The following is a 15467-nucleotide window of genomic DNA, read 5'->3' as shown; positions in this document are numbered from 1 at the left end:
AGAGAGAGAGAGAGAGAGAGAGAGAGAACACCTTCGGCCAACATATAATAATGAAATTTAGGGAACAGATACTAATTTTAAGTCAGACCTTAAAATTTCTAAGTTGAACTTAACTTGCAGTTCTTTCTGCTATGGATGTGGGTGACAAACTACAGTAGTATATGGAATGTCTCACGGTGGACACACAGGAGCTTCCCTGCCACTGTACAGTTGTTGATCTCAGAAGCCATTTCTGCTTATTGTCTCTAAGGTCCTGGCGCTTACTTAATACATTAGTAAGAAGGCCTACTTCAGCAGGTCACAGGTAGTGTTTAACAATGTAACAACCAGAAAGAAATGTAACAACCATTAAAGGAAACCGTAAGAACTGGCTTCCTGGAGCACAATGGACATAATGCAGAGAGCAACAGATCCAACCCAGCATCAACAGGTGACAGTCATCTTTGGCTCAGGGAACATTGGAGAAAAGGGGGCAGAAGGAATACCAGGAGGTCTGCTGTGACTCGGTCTCTCCCAGGAAATAGCTGCATAAACAATGCTGGAACAGCAACATTAACAGACATGTTAATGCTGGCAAACATCTGTTTCTTCTGTAAATCATACATATACTTCATTTACATTAACTTTGCTACAAAGCATTTAGACATTGTCTATGTGTGTATAATAATTTACATAAGCTTTAATACATGTGTCATAATTAGACTTCTTAAGGATTTATTTTTACTATTTAAATGTATATGCACATGCCTCTAGTGGTCAGAGGTTTCTGATCCCCTTGGGTATCCTCTGGGTTACAGATAATTGTGAGCTGCCCAAGGTGGGTGCTGGGAATTGAACTCAGGTCCTATGCAAGAGCAGTAAGTACTCTTAACTGCTGAGCCATCTCTTCAGCCCTTAGACTTTTTAAAAATTTAAAACTAGAAGTATTTTGCTTGCCGTTATATAAATATTCTTTATCTACAACTTATTTCCAGCTACTTAATATTGATTTTTTTCTGAGTCAATTTAAATTTAACCTCCTTATTGAACTCTTATTAACATGTTAATATTTAGGTTTCTAGGAAAGTGACTTTATCATCCGTAGATAATGCTTATTTCCAGTGGTTCACATTATATAGTACTTTCCCCACCTGTCATGGTCATTCTTGTGGAGTGAAATAAAAACAATTGGACTTGTTTTTACAATCACCTAAAGAAGACATCTTTAGGCATGTCTGTGCTGGCTGGCAGGCGCCTCTAGAGAGGTTTCAGTGAGGAGACAGGACTCACCCTGGTTGTGGGTTGGGTGCCCGGACTGAATAAAGTGGAGGAGCAGCCGGAAAGTCTAGTGAATGCCAGCACTGATCTCTTTCTGCAGATGGCATGTGACCAGGCACCTCGGCCTCCACACCTTCTGTTCCACAGTGAGTGGAACCCAATGAACCCCTGAGCCAACGGAAACCCTGCTTTGCTCTAGTTGCTCTCAATCAAGTACTTGTCACAGCAGTATGACAGTGACTGCCTCTATACTGAGCCCTGGCACCCCGGGTCTGTGCTAGCATTCTAGCCTCTCCCTGACTGCATGGGTTATGGTGTACAAATGGGAAATGCCTCTCTAGCTGCTGCTTAGGTCTTTACTACATCAAGGAGGCTCTGCTTCCTGTAGTTTATTTACCGAGCTGTTTGCCAGGATTGCACAATGCATTCTAGCAAATGCTGTTTTATCACTATTTTCTGGGTGACAGGAGGCATGGGAGAGCCAGACCACAGGACAGTTTGGGGGAGTTCGGTTTCTCCTTCCAGCATGTGGGTCCCAGGGACAGAAATCAGCTCATCAGAATTAGCAGTGAGCGCCGTCTGCAGGCCTCATCAAATACTTTTGACACTTAGCAACATCATGTTTCTTTTCCTCCTCTCTACTGCCTTGATGTCACACACTGACAGAGCTTTTGGCCCCTGTACAACATACGCTATTGTTCAAACTGACAAACAGAGGTAAGGTTTGTGTTCCTGTAGCAGAAATTCAACATAATTTGGATTCTGCAGATAGTAAACACTGTATTTTTCTCTCTTTAAACAGAACACACAGACGAAATAGGCTTGTAAGGGGGTCTCCTTCCTTTAAACAGTACCGCTCACTAGCGAGAACACTGGCCAGTGGGCTAACAGCGGACATTTCATTCCTATCTGAAAGGCACTGTGGATGAAAGGAATAAATCTTTCTCATCCTAGCAACTCACTAAAGAAATTTGTTGATTTTGTCCATCCTAGGCGTTGAGGATTACCTCAAAGCAAATACACTGAAGTTTGTTCTCTGAATGTATTAAGTCAATTTTCCACTGCTATAATGAAATAACAGGCTAGGTTACTTGATAAGGAAAAAAAGGTTTACACAGCCTGTAGTCTTGGAGGCTCAGAGGACTAGCATCTGGTAAGGGCCTTCTTGCTGACATAGTCTCAAAGTGGTACAAGACATCTATGGCAAGAACCAGGGAGCAAGCATGTGTCTAGCCTTGCCCCCCTTGTTTTATAAAGCACCCACAATTCAGTCACTGGGACTCTGCTCAGTGACCTTCTGTAATCCTTATGACCTCTCAGGGCCTGGCCTCTCAACACTTCTGGGTTAGTGCCTGTCCTCTTGGGCCTCAAGACTGGGATGCAGTTTTAAACCTCAGTAATCTGAAGCTAACAGGAAAACACAATGGGTACTTGAGGTCTCTGATGCCTCCCTGGCTCCATGTGGCACTGGGGTATCACATCTTCCAGAGCAGGGTGACAGTTTCTGCTGTAGAAATTGGTAAGCCTATACTCTCCTGCGAAGAAAAGCCTCCACTGTGCTATGTGTGGAGACAGTACAGAGGCCAGCACTCAGCCTTCCTTCCTCTGTTCTCAAAGGTCCATGGAGTTCCCTGTAAATTATCCAACTTGAAATTAAGTATCTGCCTAAGATCAGACTCACCTTTAAAATTCTTAGGTGACTGACAGCGTAAGTGACCCAAACTATCTGGACACTTTGTGAACTTGAAAATGTTTTCCTTGGAGGTGGAGAGATGGCTTCGCAGTAGGAGCACTTAACTGCTCTTGGAAAGGCTCGAAGTCTGTCTCCAGCACCCACAGCAGGCTGCTCACTCACAACTGCTTGTAGCTGCAGCTCCAGGAACTCTGCCACCCTCTTCTGGCTCTGTGAGGGTCGCAGGTCACTTTTACTGACTTGATAAATTTGGGAATTATTCATCCAGAAGTCTCAAGTGCTAAAGGCAGCAATAAGCACACACAAAAGAAAGATACAAATGAACTAGGAAGCTTAGGAGAAAATCTTCAAGCTCACTTATAACCAGAGAAATGCAAGTTTGAAAATCTGCTTACCTCTTATGTGACAAAAATGACCATGAAAAACATCTCAGTTCTGAATGCACAGGGAAAAGGCACACGGGCAAGTCTGCATTCAGGAGTTATAATAGGGGAAAGGCTGGGGCAACCTGGATATTTGTCAGTAGGAGGCCAGTTAAATAAAGAGATATGCTTTAGCTTTTAGAAGTAATGAGCTATACTTCTATTTTTATACACCCATTGAATAGAAAATTAGGCTACAGCACTGTGGCTTAAAATATGCACAAAATACAACCTATATATTATGTATTACATGGGAGAGCTCTAAGGTGACTTCTCACAGATCCAGGTACTCTTCAAGGGACTGCTAACACCCTCAGAAAGCCAGGTGAATGGGAATGGGGGGGGGGGGTCCTACATGCTCCCTAGAGCCTAAGTCTTTGGCTCTGTTTGGTGAGTTTTATATAAACAGAATAAACTGAGTGGGGTGGGAAAGCAACAACTGGTTTATAGGAACTTTCAGAATTTCACTGAGATCAGAAATGTTTTCACATTCACATGTGATTTACATGGAAAGGGCAGTCTACATGCTAATCTCAGCACCTGCTTGCTTTATGGGAAAAAACTGAGCACGTGTATGCAGTGCCACTTGGGCAGCTTTGTGTGAGTTGACTCAGCTAGACAGAATATTAGCCTGGAAAAAGGAAACTGGTACTAAAGTAACGGTTTTATCTTACTATGACCCAGGTCTGGTTTTAAGCTTAGAATCAAGTAGCTGATTGTTACTTGTAGGGTTTTTTGTTTGTTTGTTTGTTTTAGTTGTACTTGCCCCACATTTGTCATTTTGCCCAAGGACATAACTCATACAGGAAACTAAAGGGATCTCCCTTACCTGACCGTGTACCCATCCGGTGTCCTAAGGATACAGGGTACTAGAAGTTAGGAGTGCACATGCTTCAAGCATGTGCCTGTGCCCTCCTCCCCAGATGTTTAAGTTCACTACCTCATTTAACATGGCAGCCGATACCTTTCCATACCTACCGAAAAAGCATTCACTGAGATCAGAGTTGTCTTCCTCAGTCACTTTCCACCTTATTTTTTGAGGCAGGTTCTCTCACTGAACTCACAACTTACTAAGGCTGTCTGGTCACTCCCCAGTGCATGGGTGACAGGCAGAATTGCATGCCTGGCTTTTATGTGAGTGCTGGGATTCAGTGCAGGTCCTCATGTTTGCACAGTGAGCACAGAGACTTCTCCCAGCACAGCCTGCTCTTCCCTTTGTCCTATTCAGAAATATTTTGGTGAACCAGGGCTGTCGTATATTTTTTCAGGCTATCTATTTAAGGAATGAGAAACTATTGTTTATGCTAACCTAAAAATTTATTAAAAATAAAAAATATCAGCTGTAAAATCTGTATTGAAAGCAAGGTAAAACACAGACCTTCCAGTCAGTGAGTGGAGTGACCATCCAGTTTGCTAGTGCCGTTGCCTGAGGGAAATGAATTCTAGCATGAGGTAAGGCTTCTAAAAAGGTACAAAAACAAGTCCCTGGCTTCTGTGTACCTGCCCCAACAAGGAAACAAGCATCCCCGGAAGACCTCACAGTGAACAATACTCAATGATGATGTTTCATTTTCACACAGAACAAGAGCCGAATGTTTCGTGTCCAGTTTAGTGGGGAGTCCAAGGAAGAGGCGCTGGAGCGCTGCTGTGGCTGCGTGCAAACCCTGGCCCAGTACATCTCCGTTCAGGAGCCTGACAGCACCACCCAGGAGCTTCAGCGGAGCACAGGCCCATGTGAGGCAGGTGAAAGCCAAGGGAAGGACCCACTGCAGGGGGTGAGTGCTGATAATGCTGACCGTGTGTACACTGTGACAGAGTGGTGCACTGTGCACCTTGAGGAGGCTGCTCACAGCCACCTGTAACACCAGCTGCACGTGACTCCATAAGGTCTTCTGGCCCCTCACTCACAAGTGCATGCACACACATACACACCAGCCAAAAAAATAATTTTTAAGAAAATCTAATGTTCTAATCTTTTAAGTTCAAGGTCCATACATTCAAACTAGCTGCCTAAAGGTCAAGAAATAAGACAGGAAGCCCCATCTGTATTCCAATGTCATTACAGAACAGGGGTTCTCAAAGTGTGATCCCTGGAAACCTCACGATCAAGGCCATTTCATCACAGTGAGACTTACACTACTATAGTGGTCTGCTTTAGTGGGACCCAAAGACTCAGGGGTCAGGCTACTGACACTACAAACCAGGTTCACAAGGCATGCAGAGTAAAAGGGGCCCACACTGGACTAGTGCCCGTTGTTTCTGGAAAGCACGTGAGCAAAACACTTGACACTAGCAGCCAAACTACCACTGCCCTGAGGGAGAGTGCTTCACAGAGCCTCGGGCCACTCACGGCAGTACTTCTCTCAGTGAGCACTTCAGAGGGAACCCAGGCCCTTCATCCCAGACAACAATGGACACTACTTACTGATAATAACAGAAGGTGTGTTTTGGTTTTGGACAGGATGCGTGATCCTCCTGCCCCAGCCTCCAAGTTTGTACCAGTGTGCTGGGCCTAAAATGTAAGCTGAAGTAAGAATCTTGGAAAATTTATGTCTGCCACACAGGTGCCAGGTCTTTTTGACCCAAGACTTTTTTGAGCCCCACTAGGTGAATAGGTGTTGACACCTGGAAGTTAGGTATAGTTTACTGAACAGTATATATATGCTGACCAATGCGTGGTACCTAAAGATTCCAAATGGCTGAGAGAGAGCTACCCAAGTGAAAACCAGAGCAGTTGCTGTGGTGCCAAGGCACTTCAAGTCCACTGCTACGGCTCAGTCTGTGCTGCCTGCCTATGTGCATATTGACAAATAAGGCAAGTATGGCTGCACCATATGGGAACACATGCAGACTGGGCCTGTGAACTCCAACAGCAGACAAAGGCTCTGCTGTGCTGACTCTAAAGGCTGGGCCAGACTGTCTAGGTAGAAACATCCTAAAAGGACTAAGTCTGTTTTCAGGGACTCCTCTCATCTGTAATTTTGTGTTCTGGATAGGTGAGACAGCCTGATATTATGCAAAGCTCTGATATCTGAACAGATCTAGGTTAGAGTCCTAGCCTGTTTTTATGGTAGCTGTGATCTAATGCAAGCCATGAGCCTCCCCTGGAAGTGGTGAACGAGAAGTCCTGGGGAAGAACACTGAACAGTGTCTAGAAAACAAACAGAACCACTGCTGCCAGCACAGCCACCTTCTCAGCTCTGCCCTTCTGCCAGTGAGCAGAGGTCAGGCCTCTGAAGCTCAGAAGAACAGGAGACTCACTGAACTGGCAGGAAGAAGGCCAAGCATTGAGCACAAGCACAGCGTACAGCAAGCTTGTCTTAGAGCAGACATGCCCCAAGTCAACCCATGACTTCTGAGACAAAGCTGGACTCATACTTTCTTAGTCTACCTTAAAAGCTGAGGCATGGCCAAGCTCAGGCCATCGTGCAGCATTTAGGTACAATGTTTACCTATACCATGTCTTTTTAGTTAAGAGTAGTTGTTCCCTTCTTTGCAGACAGGAATAATTAAAAGTTCTTGAGTCATTTCTTGGCTTGTGTTTTAGGTTTGACTTTTCCCTAGCCTTGTAATTTTGTTAATTGTGGTCTCACCAGGTGTTTCTCAACTGGAGAGCTCTTAAGGCAACCCCACCACCACAGGAGAAGGCTGAGCATGAGTGTGGTGGGTCAGACAAGAAGGGTGGTAGTTCTTAGGACCTCTCTTGTGAGCACAGATGTCCAGAAGCAGTAGCAGCAAGAAAAAAGTCTTAGTGTGGGCACAAAGCTGCCCTCCACTGCTAAGCTTAACTACCTCATCCAAGAGCCCACCAGACTCAGAAGTGTAGCCACCCTCAGCTGCTGTTTAGTGCTGGAGGGGCGGGGGAGTATTTTGGCTGACATCATTTTCACCATCTCATCTGCAGCACCATGTGAGCTAAACTGATAGGTAGCCCACAAAAGCATTGACAGCAGAGATAGAGGGATACTAGGCACCAGAGTCTGACTTCTGTAACACATGATAAACTATAGGAATTGAAAACATGAACCAGGCTTATGGAAGTCCCATTCCCCACCCCCACCCTCCTCCTTTTCTAACTGCATGTCTCTCTCTGCAGCCCTCCCTGACCCTGGAGCAGCATGTGTGTATGGCAGCTGGGACAGGCACTCTACAGGAAACGACTTCAGTGGCACGTCTAGCTCAGGTATTTCTGTGCTGGATTTTGTTCCTAAAAAGAGAACAAAATACAAGAATTTGTATTCCTTGATTCCTTCTCTTGTCCCAGAGAAAAACCCCTAAAGTATTATTAAACAGAAGATGAAGTCAGTCAAGGACAGGTTATTGCCGTTAGCCTTGCCCCTGCCCTTCACAGGTCAGCATGTGTAGACTGGCTGACGGGAGGAGGTAAACAGGAGACTGGCTTCATGTGCTATGAGCAATGTAAACCACCACTTCCCCAACAGAATGAAAGAATTCAATTTAATTCTGGAATTAAATTTTATAAACTATTCTAAAACAAATACTAAAACTAAATCTGGATTCTAATTCTTTCAAGGGACATCTTCTAGTGTTACTATCTCAACTAAGGAACATGGAAAGGAGGAGGAAGGCATAAAAAATCCTTATTGCTGTTTTCCTGAACATGGGCTCTGGTAAAGATGGCCCTGGAACCAACTCCAGAACATTTAACATGAACAGCTCAGTTCCAAAGACACAAGAGGATAAAAGCTGGTATATAAGCTGCCATGCCTACAGACCCACATCTTCTACCAGTTCTTTAAATCCATGGACCAACAGCTGTATGCCACAGCTCAAAAACAAATGTCACACTATGCAGTGAAGTCTGCCTGAGCCCAGGAGCCTACTTAGCCCTTAAAAAAAAAATGTGTATATATATGTGTGTGTGCGCACGTGTGTATACACACACACATATATATAATAAATACATAAATAAATACATAAGTGTATATATATATGTGTGTATATATATATATATATATATATATATATATACATATAAATAAAAACAGAGCCCTTCAGAATCTTTTGCTTGCTGACTTTCTCAACACCTTGCCACTCAGACCTCCTTCCAGATGGCTCCTGCCCACTTGTAGCTCCATTCACACTTACAGAAGTTGGCTGCTACCTCTGCTGGAATTCACTGAGAGTCTGTGGTTCACTACATCCTGGCTGTACCAGGCAAGGGCTTATATACCAACAACTCATGCTTATCAATGTGAAAAGATGAGGAGTCCTTTTTTATTTAAATAGCATCTATTAAACTGTGTAAATAGTAGTACATAAAGAAAATAAGGGCGTGGTGGGGCATGTCTACCTTACTAAAGATAAATAAGACAGTTACAGATAAAAACTTGAGAGAAGGCAGCAGGAGAGCAAATGCTGATCATGTACGAGGCCCTGGGCTCACAGAAAAGAAAGACAAATAATTCTTACCTCTTAATGCCCCAGCAATTCTGAAAAGGAAAAACCTTGTCCATCAGGAGGCAGACTTCCCCACTTTGGGAGTGTTCTGACAAAGAGAACACTCTGTCAGTGGTGTCCTAGTATCGATGAGAACAGAAACAGCCCAAGTTTGCTCTGACCTTTTTGGGCAGAAGATCTTGTGAATACAAACTTCTAGAAGACAACTGATATACAAGTTTTGTATCCTATTTTCTTAAAGCTGAATTTCAGCTACATAAGTGTACATAGGAGAATGTTTATCATAATAATGTTTACAATTAAGAATGGAATCAAGAGCTGCAGAGTTGGCTCAGTGGTTAAGAGCACCAATGGCTCTTTCAGAGATCCTGAGTTCAATTCTTAGTAACCACACGGTAGCTCACAACCATCTGTAACAGGATCTGATGCCCTCTTCTCCTGTGTCTTAAGACAGTGACAGTGTACTCACATGCATAAAGTAAATAATTCTTAAAGAAAAATGGGATCAAGATAAATGCTATTCCAAGTGGCTAAAGTGAGGAATTACTACAGACAGATTAGAACTGTGATCAGGCCCAGCAAGGTGGCCCAGTAGCTAAAGGTACTTGTTGCCAAGCATGATGACCTGAGTTTAGGACCCATGAGGTGGGAGAAAGTTACTCTCACATCCATGTGTGTCATGGCATCCTCTCCCAACAACAAGCAAATCAAACTGATGTCAAGCCCTGTCATTGGCATGGAGAAATAATTACAGTACATTAATTTTTCTTAAAGCTATGAAACAGCACTATTCCATTTTTATAATATACTAAATTTGGAAGAATTTAACAGTGGCTTTCAATGGAGAACATGGTTGCATATTGTTTTTGTAGTCTCTTTGTTTCTTTTAGGCAGAATCTGAAAACTCAATTTAAATTTAGAAAGGTAAATTTCTGTTACTGATACTTGCACCAAGCTAAGCGGTAAACCCATAGAAAGGAAGTTACCTGTCTGACAGGAGTCATATGCCTAACAACATTAATGTGAAGCATCTTCCCCCAACCCCTGAAACACACACATGAGCCAAAGCACTAAAATTAAATGGACTCAACAGAGCTGGAACTCACTGACTCCATGGTGGTCAATGACACATCTTCCACACTGTCAAGCACAGACAGACTTCAGTATAAACTAACATTTAAATGCTGGCAACTTATGAATTGGGTTTTCAGGGTTGGTGGTGTAGGCACACACAAACCCTTGGGTTCTATCCATATGCCTGTAATTCCAATACTCAAGTAGAGGTAGAAAAACAAAGAGTTCAAGGTCATCCTTGGCAATATAAGGGGTATGAAACCACCCTGTGCTACTTGGGACCCTTAAACAAAGAACTGACAATCAGCCTCAGATCCAGGACTGTAGGTATACTGCACTATATTTTTTTTTTTTTTTGATGTAAGTTCTGGTGGTCAAACTTGGGTCCTTTGCTCGCCTATCAGGCACTATGCCAACTGAGCTAATCTCTCCAGCTCCGTAATTGGTTTTAAGAAGCTGCAGGTTACCAAAAGCTGTATAAATTATGAATGCCCAACAAGCACACAAAATGATGCTCAGTACTAATTCTGATTAAGGAAATGTAAGTTAAAACTGCAACAAGACAGCCATACATGTGCATTAGGATGGCTAAAATTAAAAACAAACTCACAGGACCAGTAAGATGGCTAGTGGGTAAAAGGACTTGCTAAGTAAGCCTGATTAATCCAAGTTCCATCCTGGGAGCCCTAAAATCTGAGCACTCCTATAGTAAGACGGGAAGCAGAGATAATAGAACGTTACTTGACTCAATGGCCAGAAATAATGAGATTCTGTCTCAGCAAAGTGGCAGGTCTTGCTAAAAGTTATGCTTTGACCTCTGTATGTAGATTGTGGTTTGTGTGCTTCTGCATTTCCATATAGTCACAATAAGAAGAGAAACTGCACTAGCAAGTGCTAGACTGTGAGGACAAATGGCATGGCCCTAGCAGTTGGCTACACGTTAGATATACTTACTGTATAACATATAACCCAGCCACTCCTAGGTATTTGACTACTTTAAGATGAAACTCTAGCTGGGCAATGCACACCTTTAATCCCAGCACTTGGGAGGCAGAGGCAGGCGGATTTCTGAGTTTGAGGATAGCCTGGTCTATCTACAGAGTGAGTTCCAGGACAGCCAGGGCTACACAGAGAAACCCCATCTCGAAAAAACAAAAACAAAACAAAAAAAAACACACAAAAAAACCCCTTTAAATTTAAGGAGGCACAGTAACACTTGCCTGAAACCCCAGTACCTAGGAGGTGAACAAAGGAGGGTGATAAGTCAGAGAAAACTGTCTAGACTACATAGTAAGATCCCATCTCAAAATAACCACACTTGCAATACTTATAACAAAAAGCAAAACAACCCAGGCCAATTGAAGGAGAATGCATTAATTGTAGTAGAATATTTAATTTCAAAAAAGGAATGAATTATAGATATACTTAGTAATAACCCATATTAAGTGAAAGAAGCTAAAAGTACAGATGCTTCTCAACTTAGTGTGGCTAAATCTGTGTCAAATCATTCTAAGATAAAATATATTAAAAATGTTTTAAACCACCTACCTCTGGAACATTATAGCTTAGCAACATAACCGTGGAGTATAGGCTTTGACCTTCAAGCCTGTGATGCGAGGCCAGAGATCACCATGCAGCCAGCATCACCAGAGTAGAGCTCTCATGTTGCTGCCCAAGGAAAAGCCAAACACTGAAGTGCAATTTCTACTAATACACACTACTTTTATTTCACTGTCAAGTCAAAAAAAAATCAAAGCACTGACTCCTTAAAAAGGGACTGTACACTATGATTTATTATAGAATGTGACATTTTTGAAAAAGCAAAGTGAAGAGAATCATAGCTATCCAGTCCAGCCTGGAGTTTGACTACAAGACTACAATCAACAACATGAGAGTTTTAGGACATACTATATTCTTGATAATGGGAGAGGCTGCATGTCTCTGTCAAAATTATTAGATGACCACCAACCAAAGCATGACTTTTGTCCTTTGGGTGGCCAATTACAAAGACCACCTCCTGCCACCCTAACCCTGTTTCTTTTTTTTTTCTTTTAAGATTTTAAAGTACACTGTAGCCGTCTTTAAACACACCAGAAGAGGGTGTCAGATCTCATTACAGATGGTTGTGAGCCACCATGTTGCTTGGATTTGAACTCAGGACCTTCGGAAGAGCAGTCAGTTCTCTTAAACACTGAGCCATCTCTCCAGCCCCCTAACCCTGTTTCTTTTGTGATGCTAAGGATCATATCCTGCGCTTGCTTCAGTCACACTATGCAAGTATTCTGCCACTAAGCTACACCCCCAAGTAGACAACCCACTCAGAATCCAGCTTCCACAAGAAGAATGTATTACAATACTTTGTTTAACTGGATCTCAACCTTAGATACATCAATGTTTCCTTAAAGATCCAAGTTTATCTCACTTTCTATGTATGTCCAGAAAATGTAGCGCCGGGCCCAGAGATTAGTATCTGTCTACAATCCAGACATTTGGGACACAGAAGCAGGATGACCATGGATTTGAGATCAGCCTGTGTTTTTGGTTTGGGTTTGTTTGTTTTTTGTTTTCTTTTTTTAATTGGGGTTCGGGGCAGTGGCAGAATGAGGGAGGGAGAAGGAAGAAGAGGAAGAATATAGTGCTCAAGAGTGAGATGGAGGAAGGAAAGAAATTGTAGGCACAGAATTATAAATGTGAAACCTAAGAAGAGAAAAGGATGTTTGTAAAGCCAGTAACATTTTATGTTGTTCTGAATTTTAAGGCAATGTTTTCTGTGTTAAATTACCTGGGATCAGGCAGTCAACCCCTCTGGTCTTTTGGCACCCCTGCAGTCTATCCTGGCACCAGAGAAGCTGACCCTAGCCTATGAAGGATCATCATGGGGAACAGAAGAATTGGGCCCTTTTCTACGCTTATGCCTCATGGATCAAAACTTCCCAGCATTTGTGGAAGAGGTGGAGAAGGAACTTAAAAAGATCACCGGGTTGAAAAACTAAAGCCCTGCACATGTATGCAATTAAGGAACTGAAGGTATTTGAATAAAGAGTATTATTCCAAGCACCTTTTATCAATGTTTTATTGTTAAAAACAGGTGAATCCACTTTTTTTTGTACACCATTGCACTTCAATAATTACACAGAACACAAGTACATGCATCTACAGTTAGTACCGCATAAGAACCCAGTCAGGTTATAAAATCTATCATCAGTCATGAAATCAATGTGAAAATACAGTGTCAAACCAAAAGGTATAACTAGAGTTGCATAGAATATCACCATGCTATTAACATTTCAGGGTCATTGAAAACAAATGGGAAATTATAAAAGTTGCCTTGATTGAATATACAAGAATAAGGTTTGACACATCAGTGCAAAAGATTTCAGAATTTACATGATTTGACAAAAGGAAAAATAGTCACTTAAAAAGCAATCATACATATATACTGCAGTTCATTCTAGCCGTTCAGTGGACTGTTCCAGGCTCTTAAAAGTTATAGGGTAAGCCCTTAGAATGACAGACTTAAGTCTGTACTCTCATCATTCTGTACCAGAGCTGCAGCTCCTCATCTGATGACAGATAATAAGGAATGAATATCAGCAGCTTAAAAATGACACAAGCATTGACTTTATTTTGGATTTCTCCCACCCCCAAAAATATAAATATATATATTTATATATTGTATATATCTGTAGGTTTTGCTGTACTTTACAAAATGATCACTAGATGGCAGCAGTGCATTTAGAGCTTTGCCAATTTAACAGCTGCATAAGTAAAAAATGGCGCATGCATGATCTGATCCTCAGAGGACCTTTTCACTTCTATTTAAATATTTTAACAAAGGGAGGGAAAGCAACATTCACAGCACATCAAGCCCAAAATAGTTTACACCTTCTACACTGAAGCATTGTTTAAAATATACCTGGCTAGGTCACCCTTATAGGAGAGGCTAAATAAGGCATGCTTTAGACGGTCATTGTGGTGTTGCTCACTTGAAAGGGAGAGAGACCAAAGAGGTCCAAGCAGAAAACTTAGCAGGTCATGTTGCCATCGTTTTTCAGGAACCTAAAGAGCTGTAAAGAGAAAAATAATCTGGAAATTAAAAGAATATGCACTGTCATTCCATCACAACTATGTCAGTGCCACATCAGATACAGCTTTGGTTCAAACAGCATGCTCAGGGATTTGGTATGAAACTCTGATCTCCATGTGCCTCTAAGCATTTTGGCCCTGCTCCCTTATGGCCAGCACCATCTCTGTCTTGCCTTCAGCAGAGACCATACAAAGTACTAACAGGCCTTTGGGTATAATCTGCCTAAGAAGGTAACAATTTATTTCTTTTTACACCTTCGAAAAATTATGTAAGTAGACTGAAATACAAGGTATTTAATATGAAATGAACCTAGTATAATAAATATGTGGGTCAACACAACTGAAAGGCAATTCTTTCCATCCACTGCAGTGAACAGAAAGAACTTGTTCCATTAATATTAGCTAGTCTGAAATTATAAAGTCTTAACACGTAACACCAACTACTAAAGAATTTGTAACAAGGTGAGCAGAAGCACAGTTCATTTGAATAGAACTTTTAAGTCTCTACAGAAGGCATACTTACATTAAAAGCAGTACTTAATTTGTGTTTCTCTGGCGCAAGTTTTTATCTTTGTGATTGTTGGTAGAGTTGGTTTTCCTTTGGAGGAAAAAGTGGACTGTGTGAGTTCAACTAGTCACATCATTTGAAAAGGTAACACATGGAAACAGACTCTTCACTTCCTTCCATCCCTGGTATAGCAGCAAACTCTACTCCTAACTGTATAGCGATTATCTATCTCTTACTTTCAATTAATAGATCCTTCAGACTCGAAAGGCAAACAACACACATGTAACTTTCCCTCAGATTTCTTTTTTTTTTTTTAAGATTTATTTATTATTATAAACAAGTACACTGCAGCTGTCTTCAGATGTACCAGAAGAGGGCGTCAGATCTCATTACAGATGGTGGTGAGCCACCATGTGGTTGCTGGGATTTGATCTCAGGACCCTCAGAAGAGCAGTCAGAACTCTTAACCGCTGAGCCATCTCTCCAGCCCCTCCCTCAGATTTCTAAACTACTAATTACTTACAAAAGTGAGAGAGACTTACTCCTTTAAACACTTAATTTCTTAACTGATAAAAGATAACAGCAAGTAGCCATGCTGAGCCCTCTGGCCATAAACCTGCCAGCTACCAACTATCCCTCTTGCTTCCTATAATCTCTAACTTTAGGAACCCTGGCAACCTTAGACTCATTCCACTCTTGGATGTTAGCAACTGTTAATGGAATGAGACCATTTAATTCTACAGTCCAGTTTGAAGTTAACTTATACTGCTTACTCCTATATTATCAGTTAAAGCATGTCAAATGCATAAACTTTCAATTTCTTTTGCATACTATTTACTTCTATGGCTAAAAACAAAACCTGGCCTAGGGATCAAAAGGTCACCAGTCAGAATTATTTCAGGCTTCAAAAATGTACACTGCAACTTTAATTGTAAGAGAATTGTCTTCTCTTACAATTTTTAGTATTCCTTTTGACTAAACTGCAAACACAATTCAATCAGAAACT

The 15467-nt window shown here is 41.8% G+C and overlaps 2 protein-coding genes across 7 annotated transcripts in view; one reads left to right on the top strand and one right to left on the bottom strand.

Moving 5' to 3' along the window:
- The window catches only part of Rec114 (REC114 meiotic recombination protein), a 100930-nt gene extending 88006 nt beyond the window's left edge, over positions 1-12924 (top strand). For both annotated transcript variants that reach the window (XM_031345909.1, XM_031345908.1), the window contains 3 exons: positions 4953-5147; positions 7469-7555; positions 12696-12924. In XM_031345909.1, the coding sequence (XP_031201769.1) occupies positions 4953-5147; positions 7469-7555; positions 12696-12860 (447 nt within the window). In that variant the 3' untranslated portion in view covers positions 12861-12924. The remainder of the gene's footprint in view (positions 1-4952; positions 5148-7468; positions 7556-12695) is intronic.
- Nptn (neuroplastin) overlaps positions 12924-15467 on the bottom strand; it is a 70551-nt gene continuing 68007 nt past the window's right edge. For 3 of the 5 annotated variants that reach the window (XR_004111913.1, XM_031345906.1, XM_031345903.1), the window contains 2 exons: positions 14477-14551; positions 12924-13934 (listed from right to left, as the gene is read on the bottom strand). Coding sequence is in view for 4 of the 5 variants with exons in the window: in XM_031345906.1 (XP_031201766.1) it covers positions 14491-14551 (61 nt within the window). In the remaining variant the exon portion in view is untranslated. The remainder of the gene's footprint in view (positions 13935-14476; positions 14552-15467) is intronic. The other 2 variants (XM_031345904.1, XM_031345907.1) reach the window with 1 other exon arrangement.

Source organism: Mastomys coucha, unplaced genomic scaffold (genome assembly GCF_008632895.1).
Source record: "Mastomys coucha isolate ucsf_1 unplaced genomic scaffold, UCSF_Mcou_1 pScaffold23, whole genome shotgun sequence".
Classification (NCBI taxonomy): domain Eukaryota; kingdom Metazoa; phylum Chordata; class Mammalia; order Rodentia; family Muridae; genus Mastomys; species Mastomys coucha.
Note: the sequence above shows the minus strand (reverse complement) of the source record. Positions and strands in the feature narration are given on the sequence as shown.